The sequence below is a fragment of the Saccostrea cucullata genome, unplaced genomic scaffold, assembly GCF_032062105.1.
Source record: "Saccostrea cucullata isolate Sc308-1 unplaced genomic scaffold, CSIRO_AGI_Scuc_v1 ctg2171, whole genome shotgun sequence".
Lineage (NCBI taxonomy): Eukaryota > Metazoa > Mollusca > Bivalvia > Ostreida > Ostreidae > Saccostrea > Saccostrea cuccullata.
Window position 1 is genome coordinate 84,619 of NW_026929933.1, and position 20,216 is coordinate 104,834.

General features: G+C 32.7%; 1 protein-coding gene across 2 annotated transcripts in view; it reads right to left on the reverse strand.

Annotated features, from left to right (window-relative positions):
- Window positions 1–19,655, reverse strand: part of LOC134282487 (fibrinogen-like protein A) — a 36,028-nt gene extending 16,373 nt beyond the window's left edge. Inside the window, exons 1-4 of one of the 2 annotated variants that reach the window (XM_062764895.1) lie at window positions 19,220–19,655; window positions 6,212–6,348; window positions 5,928–6,024; window positions 2,804–2,968 (exon numbers count right to left, since the gene is read on the reverse strand). In XM_062764895.1, the coding sequence (XP_062620879.1) occupies window positions 2,804–2,968; window positions 5,928–6,024; window positions 6,212–6,348; window positions 19,220–19,640 (820 nt within the window). In that variant the 5' untranslated portion in view covers window positions 19,641–19,655. Of the gene's footprint in view, window positions 1–2,803; window positions 2,969–5,927; window positions 6,025–6,211; window positions 6,349–6,647; window positions 7,222–19,219 lie in introns of those variants that run through there. The other variant, XM_062764896.1, reaches the window with a different exon arrangement.
- Between the last annotated feature and the right edge of the window lie 561 nt (window positions 19,656–20,216).

A 20,216-nucleotide genomic window follows, 5' to 3' on the forward strand; every position in this document is an offset into this window, starting at 1 on the left:
GTCTGTCTGTCTAGCTGTCTGTAAACTTTTCACATTTTCGACTTCTTCTCAAGAACCACTGGGCCATTTCAACCAAACTTGCCACAAAGCATCCTTGGGTGAAGGGGATTCAAGTTTTTTCAAATGAAGGGCCATGCCCTCATTCAAGGGGTGATAATTGGGAATTAATGAAAATTTGGTGGCATGTTTTAAAAATCTTCTTCTCAAGAACCACTGTGCCAGGAAAGATAAAACTTATGGGTTAACATCCTCAGGTAGTGAATATTCAAATGTGTTCAAATCATGACCCCCGGGGGTAGGGCAGGGCCAAAATGGCCGACCAAAGTTTTATATAGAAATATATTGGAAAATTCTTTAAAAATCTTCTTCTCAAGAACCACTGTGCCAGGAAAGATGAAACTTATGGAGTAACATCCTCAGATAGTGTAGATTTAAGTTTGTTCAAATCATGACCCCCGGGGGTAGGGCAGGGCCAAAATGGCTGACCAAAGTTTTACATAGAAATATATAGGAAAATTCTTTAAAAATCTTCTTCTCAAGAATGACAAAGCCATAATTCATCAAATTTATATGGAAGCATCCTCAGGTAGTGAAGATTCAAGTTTGTTCAAATCATGACCCTGGGGGTAGGGCGGGGCCAAAAAGGCCGACCAAAGTTTTACATAGAAATTTATGGGAAAATTCTTTAAAAATCTTTTTCTCAAGAATGACAAATTCATAATTCATCATATTTATATGGAAGCATCTTCAGGTAGTGTAGATTCAAATTTGTACAAATCATGACCCCAGGGGGTAGGGCGGGGCCAAAATGGCCGACCAAAGTTTTACATAGAAATATATGAGAAAATTCTTTGAAGAAAAGCAAATCCATGATTGATCATGGGATTACTTTTGGATTTTAACTTTTCAATAATAAACCAATTTCTACTTTTTCTTAGCTTCAGTACTCAGGTGAGTGATGTGGCCCATGGGCCTCTTGTTTAATGTACCATTAGTAATACACATCTGGCGGGACATTCATGTCCTATAGACATATTTCTACTTTTTCAAATCATCACCTCAGGCTAGGGTCAGGCCACAATTAGGGATCAAAGTTTTATTTAGGAATAAAAGGAAACACATCTTTAAAGTTCTTCTTTTCAGGAACACCAAGAGCATGATTAATATGGAAATATTCTCAAGAGGTGTAGATTCAAGTTTGTACAAATCATGACCACCAGAGTTAGGGAGGTGCCATATTTTTCCAGCCCCTTTTTGCCATCCATATGAAAATTCAAATTTTGAGACCATTTTACACATACAAAAAACAAACCAATCATTTTCTAAATGATCATGGTTTAAAGCTATTGCAGCATAAGATATTAGGGAAGTTCTTGAAGGCAGGGTGATTAAACATGTCAAATATATGTAAAAAAAAAAATATATAAAAATTCTACCTCGATTTGACCCCCATCCCCCCCACCCCCCAGGCAAAATGAAAATTCCGAAACCTTACTGCACATCTACATGACACCACCAACCATCTCTTAAAAGATGATAAGGCTGCGGAGTAAAATATAGAAGGAGTTCAGGGAAGAAGGGGCTTTTTGTATAAAAAACGTCATTTTTCGACCCCCATTTGATCCCCCGAGGCAAAATCAAAATTCCGAAACCTTACTGCACATCTACATGACACCACCAACCATCTCTTAAAAGATGATTAGGCTGCTGAGTAAAATGTAGAAGGAGTTCAGGGAAGAAGGGGCTTTTTGTATAAAAAACGTCATTTTTCGACCCCCATTTGATCCCCCGGGGCAAAATCAAAATTCCGAAACCTTACTGCACATCTACATGACACCACCAACCATCTCTCAACAGATGATTAGGCTGCTGAGTAAAATGTAGAAGGAGTTCAGGGAAGAAGGGGCTTTTTGTATAAAAAAACGTCATTTTTCGACCCCCCTTTGATCCCCCGGGGCAAAATCAAAATTCCGAAACCTTACTGCACATCTACATGACACCCCCAACCATCTCTCAAAAGATGATTAGGCTGCTGAGTAAAATGTAGAAGGAGTTCAGGGAAGAAGGGGCTTTTTGTATAAAAAACGTCATTTTTCGACCCCCATTTGATCCCCCGGGGCAAAATCAAAATTCCGAAACCTTACTGCACATCTACATGACACCACCAACCATCTCTCAAAAGATGATTAGGCTGCTGAGTAAAATGTAGAAGGAGTTCAGGGAAGAAGGGGCTTTTTGTATAAAAAACGTCATTTTTCGACCCCCATTTGATCCCCCGGGGCAAAATCAAAATTCCGAAACCTTACTGCACATCTACATGACACCACCAACCATCTCTCAAAAGATGATTAGGCTGCTGAGTAAAATGTAGAAGGAGTTCAGGGAAGAAGGGGCTTTTTGTATAAAAAACGCCATTTTTCGACCCCCATTTGATCCCCCGGGGCAAAATCAAAATTCCGAAACATTACTGCACATCTACATGACACCCCCAACCATCTCCCAAAGGATGATTAAGCTACTGTGAAATATGTAGGAGGAGTTCAGGGAAGAAGGGGCTTTTTGTATAAAAAACGTCATTTTTCGACCCCCATTTGATCCCCCGGGGCAAAATCAAAATTCCGAAACCTTACTGCACATCTACATGACACCCCCAACCATCTCCCAAAGGATGATTAAGCTACTGTGAAAAATGTAGGAGGAGTTCAGGGAAGAAAAGTGTGACAGACGGACGGACGGACATGAGTAACAACAATATACCCGAACTTTCTTTCGAAAGTGCGGGTATAATTATGATCAAACTTACCTGCGGTTCCTGAATATCCCGATACAGTGAGTACGTATTTATTGTATTTATCACCGACATGAAACGCGGAGTACTGAGCATATGCTTCAGCACCATCAAAACTTTGGAGTTCAACCCGGAGTTCTTGGTCCTTGTTCTTTGTCAACTCATGGATTGCGTCATTTCCTTAAAAGAGGGTAAAACAGGCAATATTAACTGATAGTAATAATCTTTATAACACTTTTTTAAACGTAATATTAAACGTACTTTGTTGATATTTTCATGTAGATAAATATTGCAATTTACTAAAAATACTTGTGAGATACCGTACAAGTAAAAGCAGTAAAAATCGTTTAGGGTTTATATTCATGCACAGTGTACTGTATTTCGTTTATTATCTATCATATTACGAAATCAATGTAATTTACTTATTTGTTTGGATATTATAACATTTGTAATAGATTTAATATCTATCACCTTTCTTACCTTACAAGGCAGCATTAAAGTGACAAAAACGTATTATTTTACAATTGATACGTTTAAGGACAGATGATTCAATTTAATGATAATAATAAATTCTTTTATTTAGACAGAATAGCACAATTAGTACAGATATGACTAGTTTACATTGTGGTCCTGTATAAAACATATTTACAGACAGATAAAAAAATAGTAGAAACTAGATTAACAAACAATATATACATAGCATATTATATAAGACATATTTGTACATACTATTAAATAAACTGCTAGTATTAAATATTGTGCCATAAGATAAAAATTCATTTAAAACCATTTTTTCAACTCTTTTAATTAAATTTTCGCAAAAAGGTTGATTTAAAAGAAGCTAAACAATTACAGTTTCTAATAGAATCAGGCAACTGGTTCCACAAAATTGCAGTCGAGACATTAAAAGATTGTTTGTAATACTCTATTCTTGCTTCTGGAATGAATAAAAGGTCACTAACAGTACCCTTTGTTTCCCTAAAACTAACCTAGCTAACATATCTAAAAGCATTCAAATATTCTGGTTTCATACTTTTCAAAACTTTAAAAGCAAGGACAAGTTTTCTATATATATAAAATAGTCATGTATTGGCATCCATTTAAGAGCACTAAAAATGTCTACAGTAGGAGTTTGAATTTCTTTCACATTCATAATAATTCTTGCAGCCCTTTTCTGTAATTCAAAAATTCTATTAATAAAACTTTTGTTTTTGGCTGAACACCAAACAGTACAACAATAGTTAAAATGAGGAAAAATAACAGTGTAATAAACTTTCAGCAATGCTGCCTTTGACGTAAAACTTTGTAGACGGCGTAAAATACCTATTTTCTGTTAAAGCTTATTACTTAAAAAAATCAATTTGTACTGACCAGGTCAAACATTTCAAAATGACATATCAACATACAATGCTATTAAAGTCAATGTTTATTCAATTGCATACAAACATAACAAACCAAAACATTATGTTGTTACTTGTTAATCATGTTAACGCAGGTCTGCACAAAACAGATTGTTGTACTGAATTAATAAGTCTTAGATTATTAAGTGTGTCTGTTTTATTACAGAAGATCTAGTAAATAACTTGAGACTTATTTTTTGGTTCTAGATCCATTATGACGTCAGAATCAATTTCAACTTTCTATTTCCCGTACTTTACAGCTTAAGCAGAATTATGTAGAAATATGGTATTCTCATGTCATTCAATTTGAAATCATATGAAAAGAAAACCGGATGCCTATATTAAATTTGATCTTGATTAAAAGAAGAGGCAATGAACATACTAATTACCATTTTCTGAGAAACTGTAGGCAATCTGGATACATTTCCTTTTTCGAATATGAAAAAAAACTCCCATATTCCTGTCTGGTTTTCTTAAATGATTTAAATGAAATTGACAGTTTAAAATACAGTTTTTCATCTTGTTACCTACTAATTATGCCCCGAAACACCTTATTTGACCAAGCTAAAGTTGTAAAGCATCAATAAAGGAATTTATTTCTCAAATTTGATAAATCTGTAGGCACCTTTCATTTACTAGATCTTGACCTTAATAGCATTGTATGTTGATATGTCATTTTGAAATTTTTAACTGTTCTGTATCTTAAAAAATAGATCTGATGGACCCATGAAAAGGCTATTGTTCAGTAGAATTTTCTATGTAGAATGATTTATTATTCGAGAAATCATCTAAGCTTTCGAAAGGATGGACTTTTGTTAGATTTTAAATTTTCTGTCAATTTGGTCATGGTTTATAGAATTTTTTGACATAATCTGCTATTTATTCTTGATAAATATTTTGGATTTTTTGGCCAAGTTTGGTAGAAAATATATTGAAATAAATGCCAAGTAAAAAAATAGAAAAAGAGTTATAAAGTATTTTATTTTAAATTGTTTCTGTGCGATGTTTTTCTTTATTTCATGATGTCTGTTGGGATTAGATATCACAAAATGTTGTACCATGAGCATCAGTTGAGGTATGCAAAAATAGGATCTTCGAAATGATTGATTTAGAATCTCCTCCACACTTCATGATTACAGGTATTTTAGGAAGCGAATGTTTGCAAGTGAATCCGAAATTAGTTGAGAATTTATGCAACCTTTCCAATTATTTAGAAGCAGAAATATTTTTTTACGCTTCTTTACAATGGTTTCTGTGGTACTCTGTTTTCAAGGAAAAGTGATAGTTTATCTGAAATCCATGCAATATAGCTTTATTCTAGGGTTTATTATAAGAATAAACAAGGAATAACAAATGGCTGCATATTGAATTTAGTTTGTTTCAGTGTTTGCTTTCTATTAAAGACACTATTTTAATTCACTCTGAATATGAATAAAATTATATTCAAGTAAATAATATACTCATTTACGTGCAGTTCTCATTGAAGATGATAAGGTTTATTTGTTAGAAAACAGAGAAGTAAATTTTACCAATGCTGTAATTGTTGGAGGGATCTCTAAATCCTTGTTTTTATTTTGAAACTACATATAGATAGGTACCTTATAATGTAAATATTACATAAATTAAACATACCGATCCAGTAGTTTTTAGAGGGATCTCCAAATCCTTGTTTATCATATTCTGCCACTACATTTAGATAGACACCTTACAATATATAAATGGTACATAACTAAACTTACCGATCCAGTAGTTTGTAGAGGGCTCCCCAAATCCTTCTTTATATTCTGACCATGTCCGGTAAAAATCTGTAGAAATGTCTTGTCTTCTTTGAATTACCTTTAACACATTAATTGAATTCTAAGTTCGTTTAGAATTTGGTAAACGTGAGTATTTTAAGTTTAAGACGTGTTTATGTACTTATAAGAAATCTTGAAAATAGCTATAAATGCTATATTTTGTAGAAGAGAATTTTTCACACACACTCCTAAATTATTCTCTTTATTTAATAACAAGTTTTACTCACTGTCCACCCTCCTCCATCAGTTCTCATGTCACAGTAAACAGACTTGACTTCATAGGCCATGGATATTCTGTATACTCCGTCCCTTCCTTCTAAACTCGGGTATTTCTTCAGAATGTCCGAACAATCCTTTGGGAGCACTGTGTAAAAGAATATTAAATGTTACCCACATACATACTCTATATTGTAAATCAGACTATATACGTTATAGTGTTCTTTCAAAATTTAGGTTTATAAAGAGCAAAAGGCAGCCCCAAAACATCAAAATAAAAAATAAATATATACGTGATTAAAAATCAATCTTGATTGATTCGGTCTTCGAAAAGAATGATTAATTTATAAGTTTTATGTAGAAAGCTCCATTATGAACGCTTGTTCCAACTGTTCTCTTTCAAATCCGGTTTAATAGTCTAAACATAAACAGAATGTTATAATATACCTTTTGACAAGATCCAGTTTGATTCATTCAGATCTCTACAAACAGCTTGCAGAGTTTCATTCACAGATCTTCCTAAAGCGTCCTCTGTATATTTATAATGTTCCAAAAGACTGTTCACACTGCACTTCTGTAATGTTACATTTATTTCATTCATTTGGTTTTTGAGTTCCTCTATTTGGGGGATTTTGGCAGACACTGATTGAGATTCATTTAGAACCTTCATTTCCTTCATTGTGTTCTCCAATATTTGGTTTTTCGTCTCCAAGTTCCGTAAGTCCTTTGCCATTTCACTAAGTTTCGCCTTTATAACTTGTATATCGTTTTTGCTGTCCGTAGCATCCATCACTAAATTTTGTATTTTTTGTACCATAGAGAATGGACCAGACTTTCCTGATTCAGAATGTCACGTAGGACCTTGGAAGCTTTACCGGATACGGCACTAGGGAGCAAACCATTTTTATCAGAAGCTTCGTTTTCAAGTAAAGATGAATCACCAAATGTTCCATACACAAACATAGAGAGAATAAAACATAGTACATGTAGTACACCCATCTTTGCAGAAAAGTAACTTCTTATGTGTGAGGAGGCTCTTTATATGTTGTGCAACAATGGGCGTTAGCAATGTAATCATGTCATGAAGCATTGAAATAGTAATTGTTTTTTTGCTGAAAAGAACATAATAATTCTATAATACTTCTAAAGCTTCTAATTGTCATTCATCTTTGATATTTGATTATTTTACATACAAAAATGACCGTTAGACATCTTATAAAAATTCCTTGATTCAGAATATGTTTTCAAATTAACTTTGATCAATGCATAGAACTAGTGACGGATATGACCGGCATAATGCCTACTTCTAGGCATATATCTTCCCTGTAAGATTGATCATTGTTCATTATCCCCAACCTTCACTCTATGCAAGCTTTGTGCTGAATACACTTTTTAACAAAATTAACAAAAATATATGAATATTTGAAAACATCAATGTTCTATCATTTTAAAATTGATCCTATACAAATCTATATAAAAAAGTTTAACATTTCAAATGTTTTGCTGAGTGGGCATAAAAAAATGTTTGACCGCTGAGTGAGATGTTGAACCGGTCGGAAAGATTTTGGACCGCTTACGTCCTGACCGCCTACGTCGATACGATATATCCTGATGAGCTTGAGATAAAAGATACCACAGAGTCTGACATTTCTGTTTCATACTTGGATATCTTACTTGAAAAAGACACTAATGGTAATCTAACAACCAAGCTATATGATAAACGTGATAACTTTAACTTTTCTATCGTCATCTCCCCTTATTTATGCAGCAATATACCTTCATCACCTGTATACGGTTTATATATATATCTCAGTTGATTCGATACGCAAGAGCATGCTCTACGTATGAACACTTTCTAAAACGAGCTAAATTATTGACAAGCAAGTTGATGAAACAAGAATATCAGAAGTCTCGTTTAAAGTCATTATTTCGTAAGTTCTATGGTCGATACAATGACCTTGTCAGCAAATACAATTTATCATTGAGTCAAATGCTGACTGACGTTTTTCATACCAATTGTTATTCCATTATTTATACATTGAATTGACGACGGATTTTTTCCATTATTTCGTGATCATGACAAGGAGCAGACGGCGGGTGTGACCGGTCGGCAGGGGATGCTCACTCCTCCATGGCACCTGATCCCACATCTGATGTTTTGGGCGTCCGTGTTTGCTCTGCTCTGATTTTGTATTCTTTTATGGACTTTGAGACTGAATACTGTTCGTTATCTCATCCTTCACAGAATGGGAGGAGCTTCATCTCATTTTCATTCTTTGGTGTTCAACAGTGATGGACCTGATGTAAGATAACGGGAGACAGTACAAAATACATGTATCACTGTATCAAAAAAGTAAATAAAACGAAATGTATTACAAAACATATATTGACTGAGTTTTCTGGCAAAATGCGTTTTGTCGGACCTTCGAAACAAACTGTCTGCCTGAGGCCGTTAGGCATGTTGTCCTCGAACCCAGTCAATAAATATATATTTTTTGCTAATTGTGTATACAGGGAAATCCCTCCACTTCTCGCAAACAAATTAAGAATTATAAAAAAAAAAACTGTATAATTTATTAAACTGAACTGTTTCTAGAAGAATGAAAGCTTTGGAAGATCAAAAAGTCTACCTTTGCTTAGATGTTGTTCATATACTTGGTAATGCATTTCTAGGTGATTCTCTGTTTGACATTTAAAGGTCATGAGATTTCGACTGCATCGATTCCTTGTCAGCAAAGACAATTTATCATTGCTTCAAATGCTGACTGACGTTTTCATTCTAATTGTTAGTTCATTATTTATACACTGAATTGAAGACGGATTTTTTTCCGTTTTATCCCGTTCATGACAAGGAGCACATGGTGGGTGTGACCGGTCATCAGGGGATGCTCACTCCTCCATGGCACCTGATCCCACCTCATGTTTCGGGGGTCCGTCTGCTCCTTTTATGGACTTTGAAAATCTTGTTCGTTATCTCCATATCCTTCTTTTAAATAAAATACTATAGATTTCTAAAAACTTATTCCACTCTAACAAAGTATTCAGATCTTCTTTGTCCTAATTAAGACTGTCTGGCATAATCTTCGAGAGATTTCATCATAGAAATTGAATTCCAAAGGAAAGATCGGGACTCCCTGTATCTTTAACTTTTTAAAGATAATTGATTAGACTAAATATTATTGATATAAACTAATACCGATGCCGAGTTCAAAAATGCACTTAACCTATCGAAGTCAGCTTTACAAATCCAGTGGCTCATAGAGAAATCACCTTGTTCTTGTTTATAATGGCAATCCGGTAAAATATGTAGAATGGTCCTGTTTTCTTTGTTTTGCTTGTAACATATTGATAAGGTTTGTTTGAGAAAGAAATGTGTTTTTGTTTCAATTTTATGGATATTGAAAAGTATAGGGGATCTTCCAATTTTACAACATTTTTAAGGTCTTTGCTACAAAAAGCTACAGTAATTTTAAAAACTGAAAAAAAAAACAACATCATAAACAGTTCCTCTGAGTCATGCTAAGAAACTCAAGGTCTGTAAAATCCAAATAAAAAGGAAGTTTTATGCAAAGATAAGTGTTCCTTGTAAATAGAGACGATAATGTATGATATTTGCAGAGCTCCCATTTAAAGTGTCTTGTTTTCCATCTAACTGAGAAGAGAATTGCTTATACTGCGCATTACAGGACCTAGGCAGTTTAAGCAATATTCTTTGGTAACATTTATGAAAATGTGTCCACTTAAAAAGATAAAAGAAGAAATCTTCGTTTTTTCTACTTTAAGGATATGTGCCTACCAATGAGTATATTATTATAAAGAGACTGAAGAGTAATATTATTATTATTTGGGACACGTTAAGGACTTTCTTGATGATGTAATAGCTGGCTATTAAGTTAATTGAAAAGGAGAGACATTTACTTGCTTTCATTAAAGAAACGTAAACTTGGTCCAGTGACAATTATCACGATTCTTCATGTAATTATTAATATGCATGTCCTTACCAAGTCATTTAATGAAAAATGATGAAGCTTGTACTATGGATACCTGAACACAAATTATATAATTCTTTATTGAATAACTTGAAGTCATACGGCTCATTAGCATATAAACAAAAACAGATATAAAAAACGAGTTGCGAGAGTCTGCGAGAGTGGAACCCCTAGTGTCCATCTGCTTGACTTCCAAAAAAAAAAAAACAAAACAACAAATACACACTATAATTATTTCAAATTATCCATTATTACATGAAAAATAACTATAGTATATAATACACATATATAAATTAAATTCTTCATTATTTCTTAATTCCTTTGCATGGAGAATAAATTTTCCTAAACCAATTAAAACCCTAATATCATGAGAGCTGAGTAACTAAGTAAGCTTGTACACATTTGGAGATCTGAAATACTATGGTTTGATATATTTTTTTCAAACAGGACATTCAAGCAAAAAATGATATTCATCTTCTATACAGTGATCACTACAAAATTGACATATTCTATTGCTTCTTTCAATTTTCTATTTCTTCCTGTTTTTATACTTAAGTTATAGGAAGAAAGTCTTATTCTTGTAATATTTTTCTTTAACTTAGAATAAATAGGTTTTGTCAAATTTGCATGGATTTTGGAAAAATTGTCACACACAATGTACTTGTACAAAAAAACACTTTGTTGAATTTTCAAAAAAAAAAAGCATTACAATCTTGAAGGTAGATATTCAACAATCTTTCCGTATTCAAGATATAAACTTTGTTGCATTAATAAGATCTTGATTAAACCAAAAATTTCCAAGTCCCATTCTAAATAACTCATCTTTAACATCCCTTACCGAATTAATTTTAGAATGTAGTTTATTTTCTGCATTGTGCAATAGATATTTACATCAACTGAATATTTTCTCCTTTATTTCTTAAAAAAACCCATTGCGTTAATCACTGCATGAACTACAGTAGGCATGTCGCCTGTACAGATTTCTTGATCAGTGGCTGTTCCATCAATGAAACGTATAAAGACGTTCGCATCATTAATACAATAATTAATCTTTTTAATCCTACTTTAAATGATTATTTAAAGAGATATAAATATAAACAAGAAAATGTCTTTCTTTGTTTATTATTACTGGAATTAACGGAAGCAGCTGTTGCAGAAAAAATACATAACCCGCATAGGCGGGTTATGTAAATTTTTTCTGCAATAGCTGCGACCGCATTTTATTGTTTAAATATTCATAAGAAGAACGCCGCAAACTGGCAGATGAAGGCTGTAAACTGGAAGATGAACGCTGTATACCAAAAAATGAATGGTGTAAACTGGAAGATGAACGCTGTTTACTGGAAAATGAACGGTGTAAACTGGAAGATGAACGGTGTAAACTGAAAGGTAAACGCTGTATACTGGAAGATGAACGGTGTAAACTGGAAGATGAACGCTGTAAACTGGAAGATACGGTGATGAACGGTGTAAACTGGTAGATGAAGGTTGTAAACTGGTCGATGAACGATGTGAACTGGTAGATGAATGGTGTAAACTGGTAGATTAATGCTGTAGACTAGAAATGTAGGTTGTAAACTGGCAGATAAAGGCTGTAAATCAGATGAACGCTTTGAACTGGTAGATGAGCGCTGTTAACTGGCAGATAAAGGGTGTAAACTGGTATATGAACGGTGTAAACTGGAAGATGAACGCTGTAAACTGGCGGATGAACGCTGTAAACTGGAAGATGAACTCTGTAAACTGGCAGATGGACTAAACGACTTACAGGAGTACTACAGCTTTTAGGAGGAGAGTATAGGGGTTTAATGAAGAGAAATCTCTCATACGTAAATAAAGTGTGTACAGTACTCCATTCTAAACAAATAAATGATAAAAATAAACACGTATTTTAAAGTTCAATTTACAAATTAATGTTGGTATGTTCCACCCCATCTCGAAAAAAGTCCCGGATCCGCGCATGTCTAAGTGCATTAAACATAATATACCTAATGATACGACGACACCTAGTGATAAGTATCCTTTTCTGTTTTCTTCTGCTACTTAATATTATTTAAAATGCTTTCCATGGTCAAGCTGCTCAGGTGTGTAGACTTTCTCCTTAGCACCCCCTCCACCCCGTCTGATGTAATCATAGTAACTTTTGATGCCACTTGCTTCCTTATCTTAACAATAGAAATTGCGAAATTATGACATTTTTTTCGCTTTTCTTCTTGTTAGTTAGGCCTTTATACAACATTTAAATTTTGAATGTGGTCAACTGAATTCATATAAATAACATTTGTTTTATATTTTTGTACTAGTAAACTCAAATACCATGCACGCCGTTCATCAAATACAAAGTAATACTTGCATTGCTTTAGATCTATGAATGTTTTTTTTTTTAGAAAATTCATTTTTATTTTCTTAATAAAAGCATTTATTTTTTTTATTCCCTAATTTATTATTATCTTAAGTTTCTTCAATTAAATTTATTTAGACATTAATTTAGGATTCATGATCACAAGCCCCCTCCCCTAAATCTGACATGATACACTGTAAGTGGTGCGTTCAGATTTCATGTCAAAGCTTAATAAAAGTCCTATAGAAACAAGATAAACCATAATTTCCTTGTGTTCAAAATTGTCTATAAAATTATTGCATGACTTCTCTGAAGGTTCATTATACAGAGATAGTTCCGTGAATGCCGTGACAGATCTCATGACTTTCATTAATGTTTTATCTCAATATCTCAGGACAGACCCTACGACAGTTCTTTGAAGCACAACTCAGACTTATAATTATCACTTATTTATATAACATTTATAAAAAAGAAAATTAACATCGAAATTGTAAGCCTATTTACTATAGTACTTCTTATATATTATGTTGTTCATTTAATTTTTCATCCACTGTAATTTTATGATATATTTATCCACCATGAATATTACGCTTAAAGACATTTTTCTATGCAAATATGAAGTGTAAAAATAACTTTCACACATTGTCTGCTTTGAGGTTTCTTTATTGCATATAACTGCCACCTTTATAATAAACAACATTAATGCGTTTCTAGGAAGAAAGCATGATTGTTGAAAATTTAATTCAGTGGTAGAAAAAGTTTCTGATTGTTTGACAAAAATAAAATATCAGATTTGTAATGATGTGTCAGATCTGATTATAAGCGTTGTCTAGTTTTTGTGTCTGATCATCATCTGAGTCTGTTTTAATGCTTCATATTTACGTTTCCAGTCATACCATGTCGTGTATTTACCAGACACACCAGACTGTCCATACAGCCCGTTCAGGTTTGAGTAGCGACAGTCGTTGTACCACCAGGCTCCGTGATTTGATACAGCACAGTTACCTCCACCTCTGTCGTTATCCTGATCCTTAGTGGTGAATTTCATTCCATTGTGATAATTCAAACTGTCACCTTGAACAGAGTATTGATAATGTTATAATCTATAATTCAATGATAAAATAATAATAACATCGTAACAAGTTAATATTAAGATAATATCCAGTTAAAATGTCTTTGATAATATGCAAGATAAACATGTGACATCAAGCAAACTCTCTTGATTTATCAAGTTTTTTTTAGCAATGCACTTTAAATTTACAATATAAATTAATTTTTTGTAATTCAGCCAACTATGTGTTATAAGCAGAATTAAATTTCTGATTGATTTTCCTATCTCATATGATGATTGAGATTATAGTTCAGTGTATATATATATTCTACCTGCGGTTATGAATATATATATATATACATGAGTACGTATTTACATATTTATCTCCGACATAAAATGTGGAGTAAAGCGTAGGCTTCGTCACCATTAAATCTTTGTAGCTCAACCCGGAGTTCCTGGTCCTTGTTCTTCGTCAATATACATAGATTGCGTCATTTCCTTTAGAAAATGGTAAAACAAATATTACTTTATTGTAAACAATCTTTGGAATACTTATTTTATCAATGTAATGCATAATATACAGAGAGAGAGAGAGAGAGAGTGGGATAGTTCTTTTAAAAACCCACATTCATTAAAGAAAGTTCTATTAGGGGAATAGTTCCTGTCAAGGGTTTGATAAAAGAGCTATCCCACTCGCAACCAGTGGATAAGCGTTTTATTATACTGATGTATAATTTTATTTCTGAGGTTTGAATTTCTTTGGAGTAAGATAATTCTGCAAGAATAATCTGAAATCCTGATGATGTCACAATGCTACTGAATTCATTATGACATCATCAATTTAAAGATTTATCGCAGGAAATCAAAATTGGCAGCAACAATTGCATGAAAATTTTCCGAGGGTGGATAGCAAAAACTATACCCCAAAAATAGTTTTGCTATGCGTAAACTATAAAGGATAGTTATTTTACCCTCTGAACTTTATATAGGAAACATATTAACAGGAGTATAATAATGCACTTTGTTCATATTTTCATGTAAATAAATATTGTATAGCTAGACAATCTTGTGAGACGTTGTTCAAAAAGCAGTAAGGGACACTGTATGGTTGTTTTTCATAATTATCTACAATATTACGACTGTTATTTTCCTTTTTTGTTTTTTCTGCTCCCGTAAACGTAAAGTTTCAGGGCTGTACTGTATAGTTTTTGTTGTGTCCATCTGTCTGTGTGTCTATGTGTCTGTCTCTCTGTATGTCTGTTTTCCTTTAAAAACTTAAACCTTGCCTATAACTTTTAATTTAGTGGAACTATGACTTTTATATTTCACATGTGTATTTCTTGTGATGCCGTGACAGATCTCATGACAAGGCCTTTCTTAAGGTACCACCAAATTTGACTATTTGAACTTAACCTTGGAGTTTGACCTACTTTTGCTCAAAAGTTCCAAACTTTTTCTTTGCCAGATTTTTTGAACAGTAGACACAAGGACATTTATACTTCACATACGTATGCTTTGTGGAAGGAATTATCTTTGGATACCAACAACTTTAACCTTTTGTCCTTGACCTTGGAGATTTCTGTACATATAAAAAACTTTAACTTTGGCCATAACTTTTGAACTTTAAGGGAAAGGGCTTTAATACTTCACATGTGTAATTTTTGTGAAAAGACCCTTTATTGGATAGAGAGAGAGAGAGAGAGAGAGAGAGAGAGAGAGAGAGAGACTTTTAGAAAGAGAAACCATCATACTTTACATATTCAATCCTTGTGACAAGACCTTCCATTTGATAGCAAGTCCTTTGTCCCTTTGACTTTGGAGTTTGACCTACTTTTAAAAAGCAAACCTTCATACTTTACATATTCAATCCTTGTGACAAGACCTTTCATTTGATAGTAAGTCCTTTAATTTTATGCAATTTAAATTGTACTAAAAAGTTGTTCTGGGGGAAAAGAAAAGTCTTTTCTCCATTGGCCTATTGTGACAAGATGATCATTTTGGAAGTGTATTTAGGAGAAAGTGCAGATCTGGTTTACAACAGATAAGCTCAACTATATTAAAGTAGCGCATAAAGCCCCTTCCCCTGTTTATACGTTCTGCATTATCAAATCTTTATATCAAGTTTCTTTGACCTATATTTATTTATAATGTTTATTTTTATTGGGCAATATCTTTGAAAAATAATTAATTGGGTATTTGGGGTATTTTGAAAGATATCTAAAAACTGTATCTGTGTAAATGCTGTGAACCTATGGTAAATCTCTACCCTCACCATGTAAAATGTTTTGTGTAACATGGTTTATTGCTTTAATATTCATCTTACACGTCAAAAGGATTTTTTTCTTAGATTTGAAATTATTTTTAATTAGGTTCTTGGTTTATAAAATTATATGATTCATTCTCCTATTTTTTCTTGATAAACATTTTGATGATTTTTGTATTGTTAAGGTTGATAGAAAAATCAATGGAACAAATTATGTAATTAAATGTCATTCATTAAATTTGCAAAAGAAAATTACAAAGAATTCTTGGCTCTATAATTATTTCTAAGTCCTGCATATCTTCATTTCTTTTTAAAATCTGTTGCTAATAGTGATATCTGTTTATTCTTTTTAATACAGTATTGTATAGCAAAAATAAAAGTTGTAAACGAGCCCTCGGCCGAATTAGGCAAAAATAAGATCTTCGAAATTATTGATCTTGAATCTCGTGCACACTGCATGAGTACAGGTATGTTGGGAAGCAAATTTTTGTAAAGTTGAGGATTTCTGCATCTTTTATGTATGTAGAAGCAGAACTAATTTCTGTTTCTTTCCAATAGTTTTTATTTGTGTTTATAAATGTAAAATGGCTTAATTTAGGCCTTTCAAGTGCCGCTAGGGTTCGCTTTCATGAACGATAACTCGCTGCTGAAACTTGTTTGAAGCAGGCCCGATATATAAACTGTTTACATGCAATCAGTTTTTAGTATTTCGAGAAGTGTTTCTTTGCTGTCAGTAGAGATCCAGTAATTTTAAAATTTAGCTCCAATGTTAAACTTCTTTACTGTGTATTTGCGGACACCGTTTAATAATATATATTTAAAATTTTTAATTAAAATAAAAAGTGAAATCTACCCTCCTTCTTAGTTCTAACCTATTTAGATTTTTATACTCGGTCGTTCCCCTTCGTGCTTAGTAACACAAATAAGATAATCAATTGATGCATTTACTTGTAAAAATATGTTTTTTCATATAGGAAGCGAAAAAGAGCGAACACAAAAAACATTTAGTTATATTTTCTACTTCACAACAGTCGTCAAAGAGAGTTAAAGATACTGAATAATCTGTTCAATTCAAAACAATTCGACCCTGTTATTTCAGGTAGAGTGAAGGCATTCTACTTCTTTTGGTCAACACTTTTGTGTACAAAACAATGTAAGGAACCCTTTTGTGTGCATAACAATACCAATGCCGAAACAGCCTATATGTCATTCCTATAAACGACAACTCATAATTCGGCACTTAATTGGTCATTTTTCACACCTGAGTTACCTGTCCTTAAAACACAACATCGTAAAAGTCAATTATAAAATATTAATTTTTTTAATGACGTAATTAAAAGTATGCATAAGTTATTATCTTTTTTTTTTAAATATTTTCATGTACCTATAAACCTATCTATGCAATGTTTGTGCAACTTGAAAAATTAGTTAAAAGGCCTACTTAATCATCAGGATTTATAAACAGTAACAGGAAATAACAACTGGTGCAAATTGGGTATCGTTTGTGTTTGCTTTCTACAACAAACATTTGAATATACATAGAAAAGCTTCCAGATGCAAAGAAAATGATGCTAAAGTAAATAATGTAATCAATAACATATAGTTATAATTAGAGATAAGTTTTTTTTGCTAAAGCAAAAAGTCAATCTTACCAATCCAGTAGTTTGTAGAGGGATCACCAAATCCTTGTTTATATTCTGTCCACGTCCTGTAAAAATCTGTAGAACCGTCCTGTCTCCATTGAATAGCCTGAAACACATTAATTGATTTGTAATTCGTTTTACACTCAGCAAACTTGAGTAATTTAAAACTTGTTTACTTAATCATTTATGAAATCTTGACAAATACACACGGATTCTACATCATGTATATATGTAATTCTTTAAAAATCTGGGGTTTTTTTGTGAACAAACGGAGTAGATGATTTTTACTAAATAAAAATACTTAATATTTTTATTTTATAACAAGTAAATTATTTTTTCTTCTTTATTATTATGAGTTGTACTCACCGTCCAACCCCCGCCATCAGTACTCATGTCACAGTAAACAGACTTGATTCCAGAGCCTACGGATATTCTGTATAAACCATCTCGGCCCTTTAAACTCGGGAACGTCTCTTTAAAATCTCCCCGCAATCCTTCAGAAGCACTATGCAAAAGATTATAAAATTGCCACAAATAAATGTTTAGGACACTTGTAAACTTCAATGTTCAACAGAAAATACTCAAGTAATTGTGGACTGACTGAAATTGTGTGGTGAAACCTGATTAGGAATTTTTGTCTGCAATTATCCCCTTTTTCCGAAATAAATATTGTGTAAACCAAATACACCTTGTATCCACCTCTGCCAAAAGACCCACAGTAAGCATTTGAATATGACTGAACAAGAAGAATATACATTTTCAACTCTTTTTTTCCGATAATTACGACTGAATGCAAATTAATTTCGAAAAGTGAAAAGTCAAATGCCTTATATGTATTGCCCACCATTTAAAAAAAATCTTTTTGTTTTGCTTTGGCATTATTATAGTAGAAGTACCTTTAATGGCTTATATATTGTATATCTTGCCACTTTGGAGTTGGTTTCTTTTCTCTATAAGCTGGCATGTATCCTCTCAACCCCAATCCCCTGAACAAATTTCTGGATATACCTTTAATTCTATTAACTTAATTACATTTTTAAATGTTTTTCCCAGTGTATATTCAGGTTCAATAACATACATATTCGTATACTAGTATTTAATTCTATGGGCAAATGAAAATTTCACTTACAGACATTTAAAGACGTCAGCAATCTTACATAACAGCATTACATCCGCTCTTGAATAAATCAGTTTTCGAAATGATTTCATTTAACTTTCTTCCCATCTTTTCTTTCTTTGAAAAAAACTTTACAAAGTTTCTATTGTCTATTTCTAGGAACAACAATAGTATTTATTAATGTTATTCCTTTTTGTATATGTAATTTTATTTGTTTTGATGAATTAATATGGGTATTTAAAAAAAAACGAACTTGTGATTAGAAATTATAAATGTATGCTAAAAATGAAAATAAAAAGTGCGATGAATTAATTCCTCTGTATCATTTTGAAAGAGAAGATATATTTTGAAAAAACAACATCTTCACTAACAGATTGATCAAATAAAGATTCGAACATTATTGTGGTTTATGTGGAAGATGATACACATTATATGGTGTACAAACGCCTAAAATATATCTCATGAACGATTTCGAAGAAAAATCATATCTATATTTATTAAAGAAAGTTTGCACGATTATTCTAATGTACAGTTCCTTTCTTCAAGGTTTGTTTCAATCATTCTCTTTAGAATTCAGTTTAGTAGTCTTAACTGAAATACAATGTAATATTTTACCTTTAGACAAGATCCAGCTGGATTCATTCAGATCCCCACAAACAGTATGTAGAGTTTCATTAACAGAGACGGAGAAGTTTTCTAAAGCGTACTCTGTCTTTTTCACACGTTCAAAAAAACTGCTTACGCTGCATTTCTGTAATGTTACATTCATTGCATTCATTTGATATTGGAACATTTCGATTTGCGGGCTTTTAGCGGAAACCATTTGCGATTCATTTAAAGCCTTTATTTTCTCTTTTGTATTCTGTTCCGTCATCTTCAATGTTTGTATGACCTTTTTCAAGTCTCTTTCCAATGTCTTTTTTGACAAATCAAACTGTTCCTGAAGAGTTAAAGTTTTACTTTCAACCACCTGGTCAATATATTGCATTTCTTGCTTTGTAAAGTTTGTATTTACATTCACCGGTCCATTCACCATCTTGAATTTCTCTTTAAGTTCAATATTTTCTTCCTCCAATATTTGGTTTTTCGTTTTCAAGTTCCATAAGTCCTTTGCCATTTCACCAAGTTTCGCCTTAATAACTTGTATATCGCTTTTGCTGTTCGTAGCATCCATAACTAAACTTTGTATTTTTTGTACCATAGAGAAACGGACCAGACTTTCCTGATTAAGAATGTCACGTAGGACATTGGAAGCCTTACCGGATATGGTACTAGGGAGCAAACCATTTTTATCAGAAACTTCGTTTTCAATTAAAGATAAATCACCAAATGTTCCATACATGAACATAAAGAGAAGTAAACATTGCACTCGTAGAACGGCCATCTTTACAGTGATTTCTGATGTTTAAGCGAGCCCTTTATATGATGTGTAACAAAGGTTTTTTTTTTAAATCTTATCAACTCAAACAGCTTTAAAAAAATGCAGTGATCTACATTGAAATCTAAAGAGATACTTGACAAGCTTTTAAAAAACCAATGTTATCTTTTTGTCCAGAGTGAAAACTTTTATCCGGAATTTAATTTCATAAAATGACGTACTTAATGAGCAAAA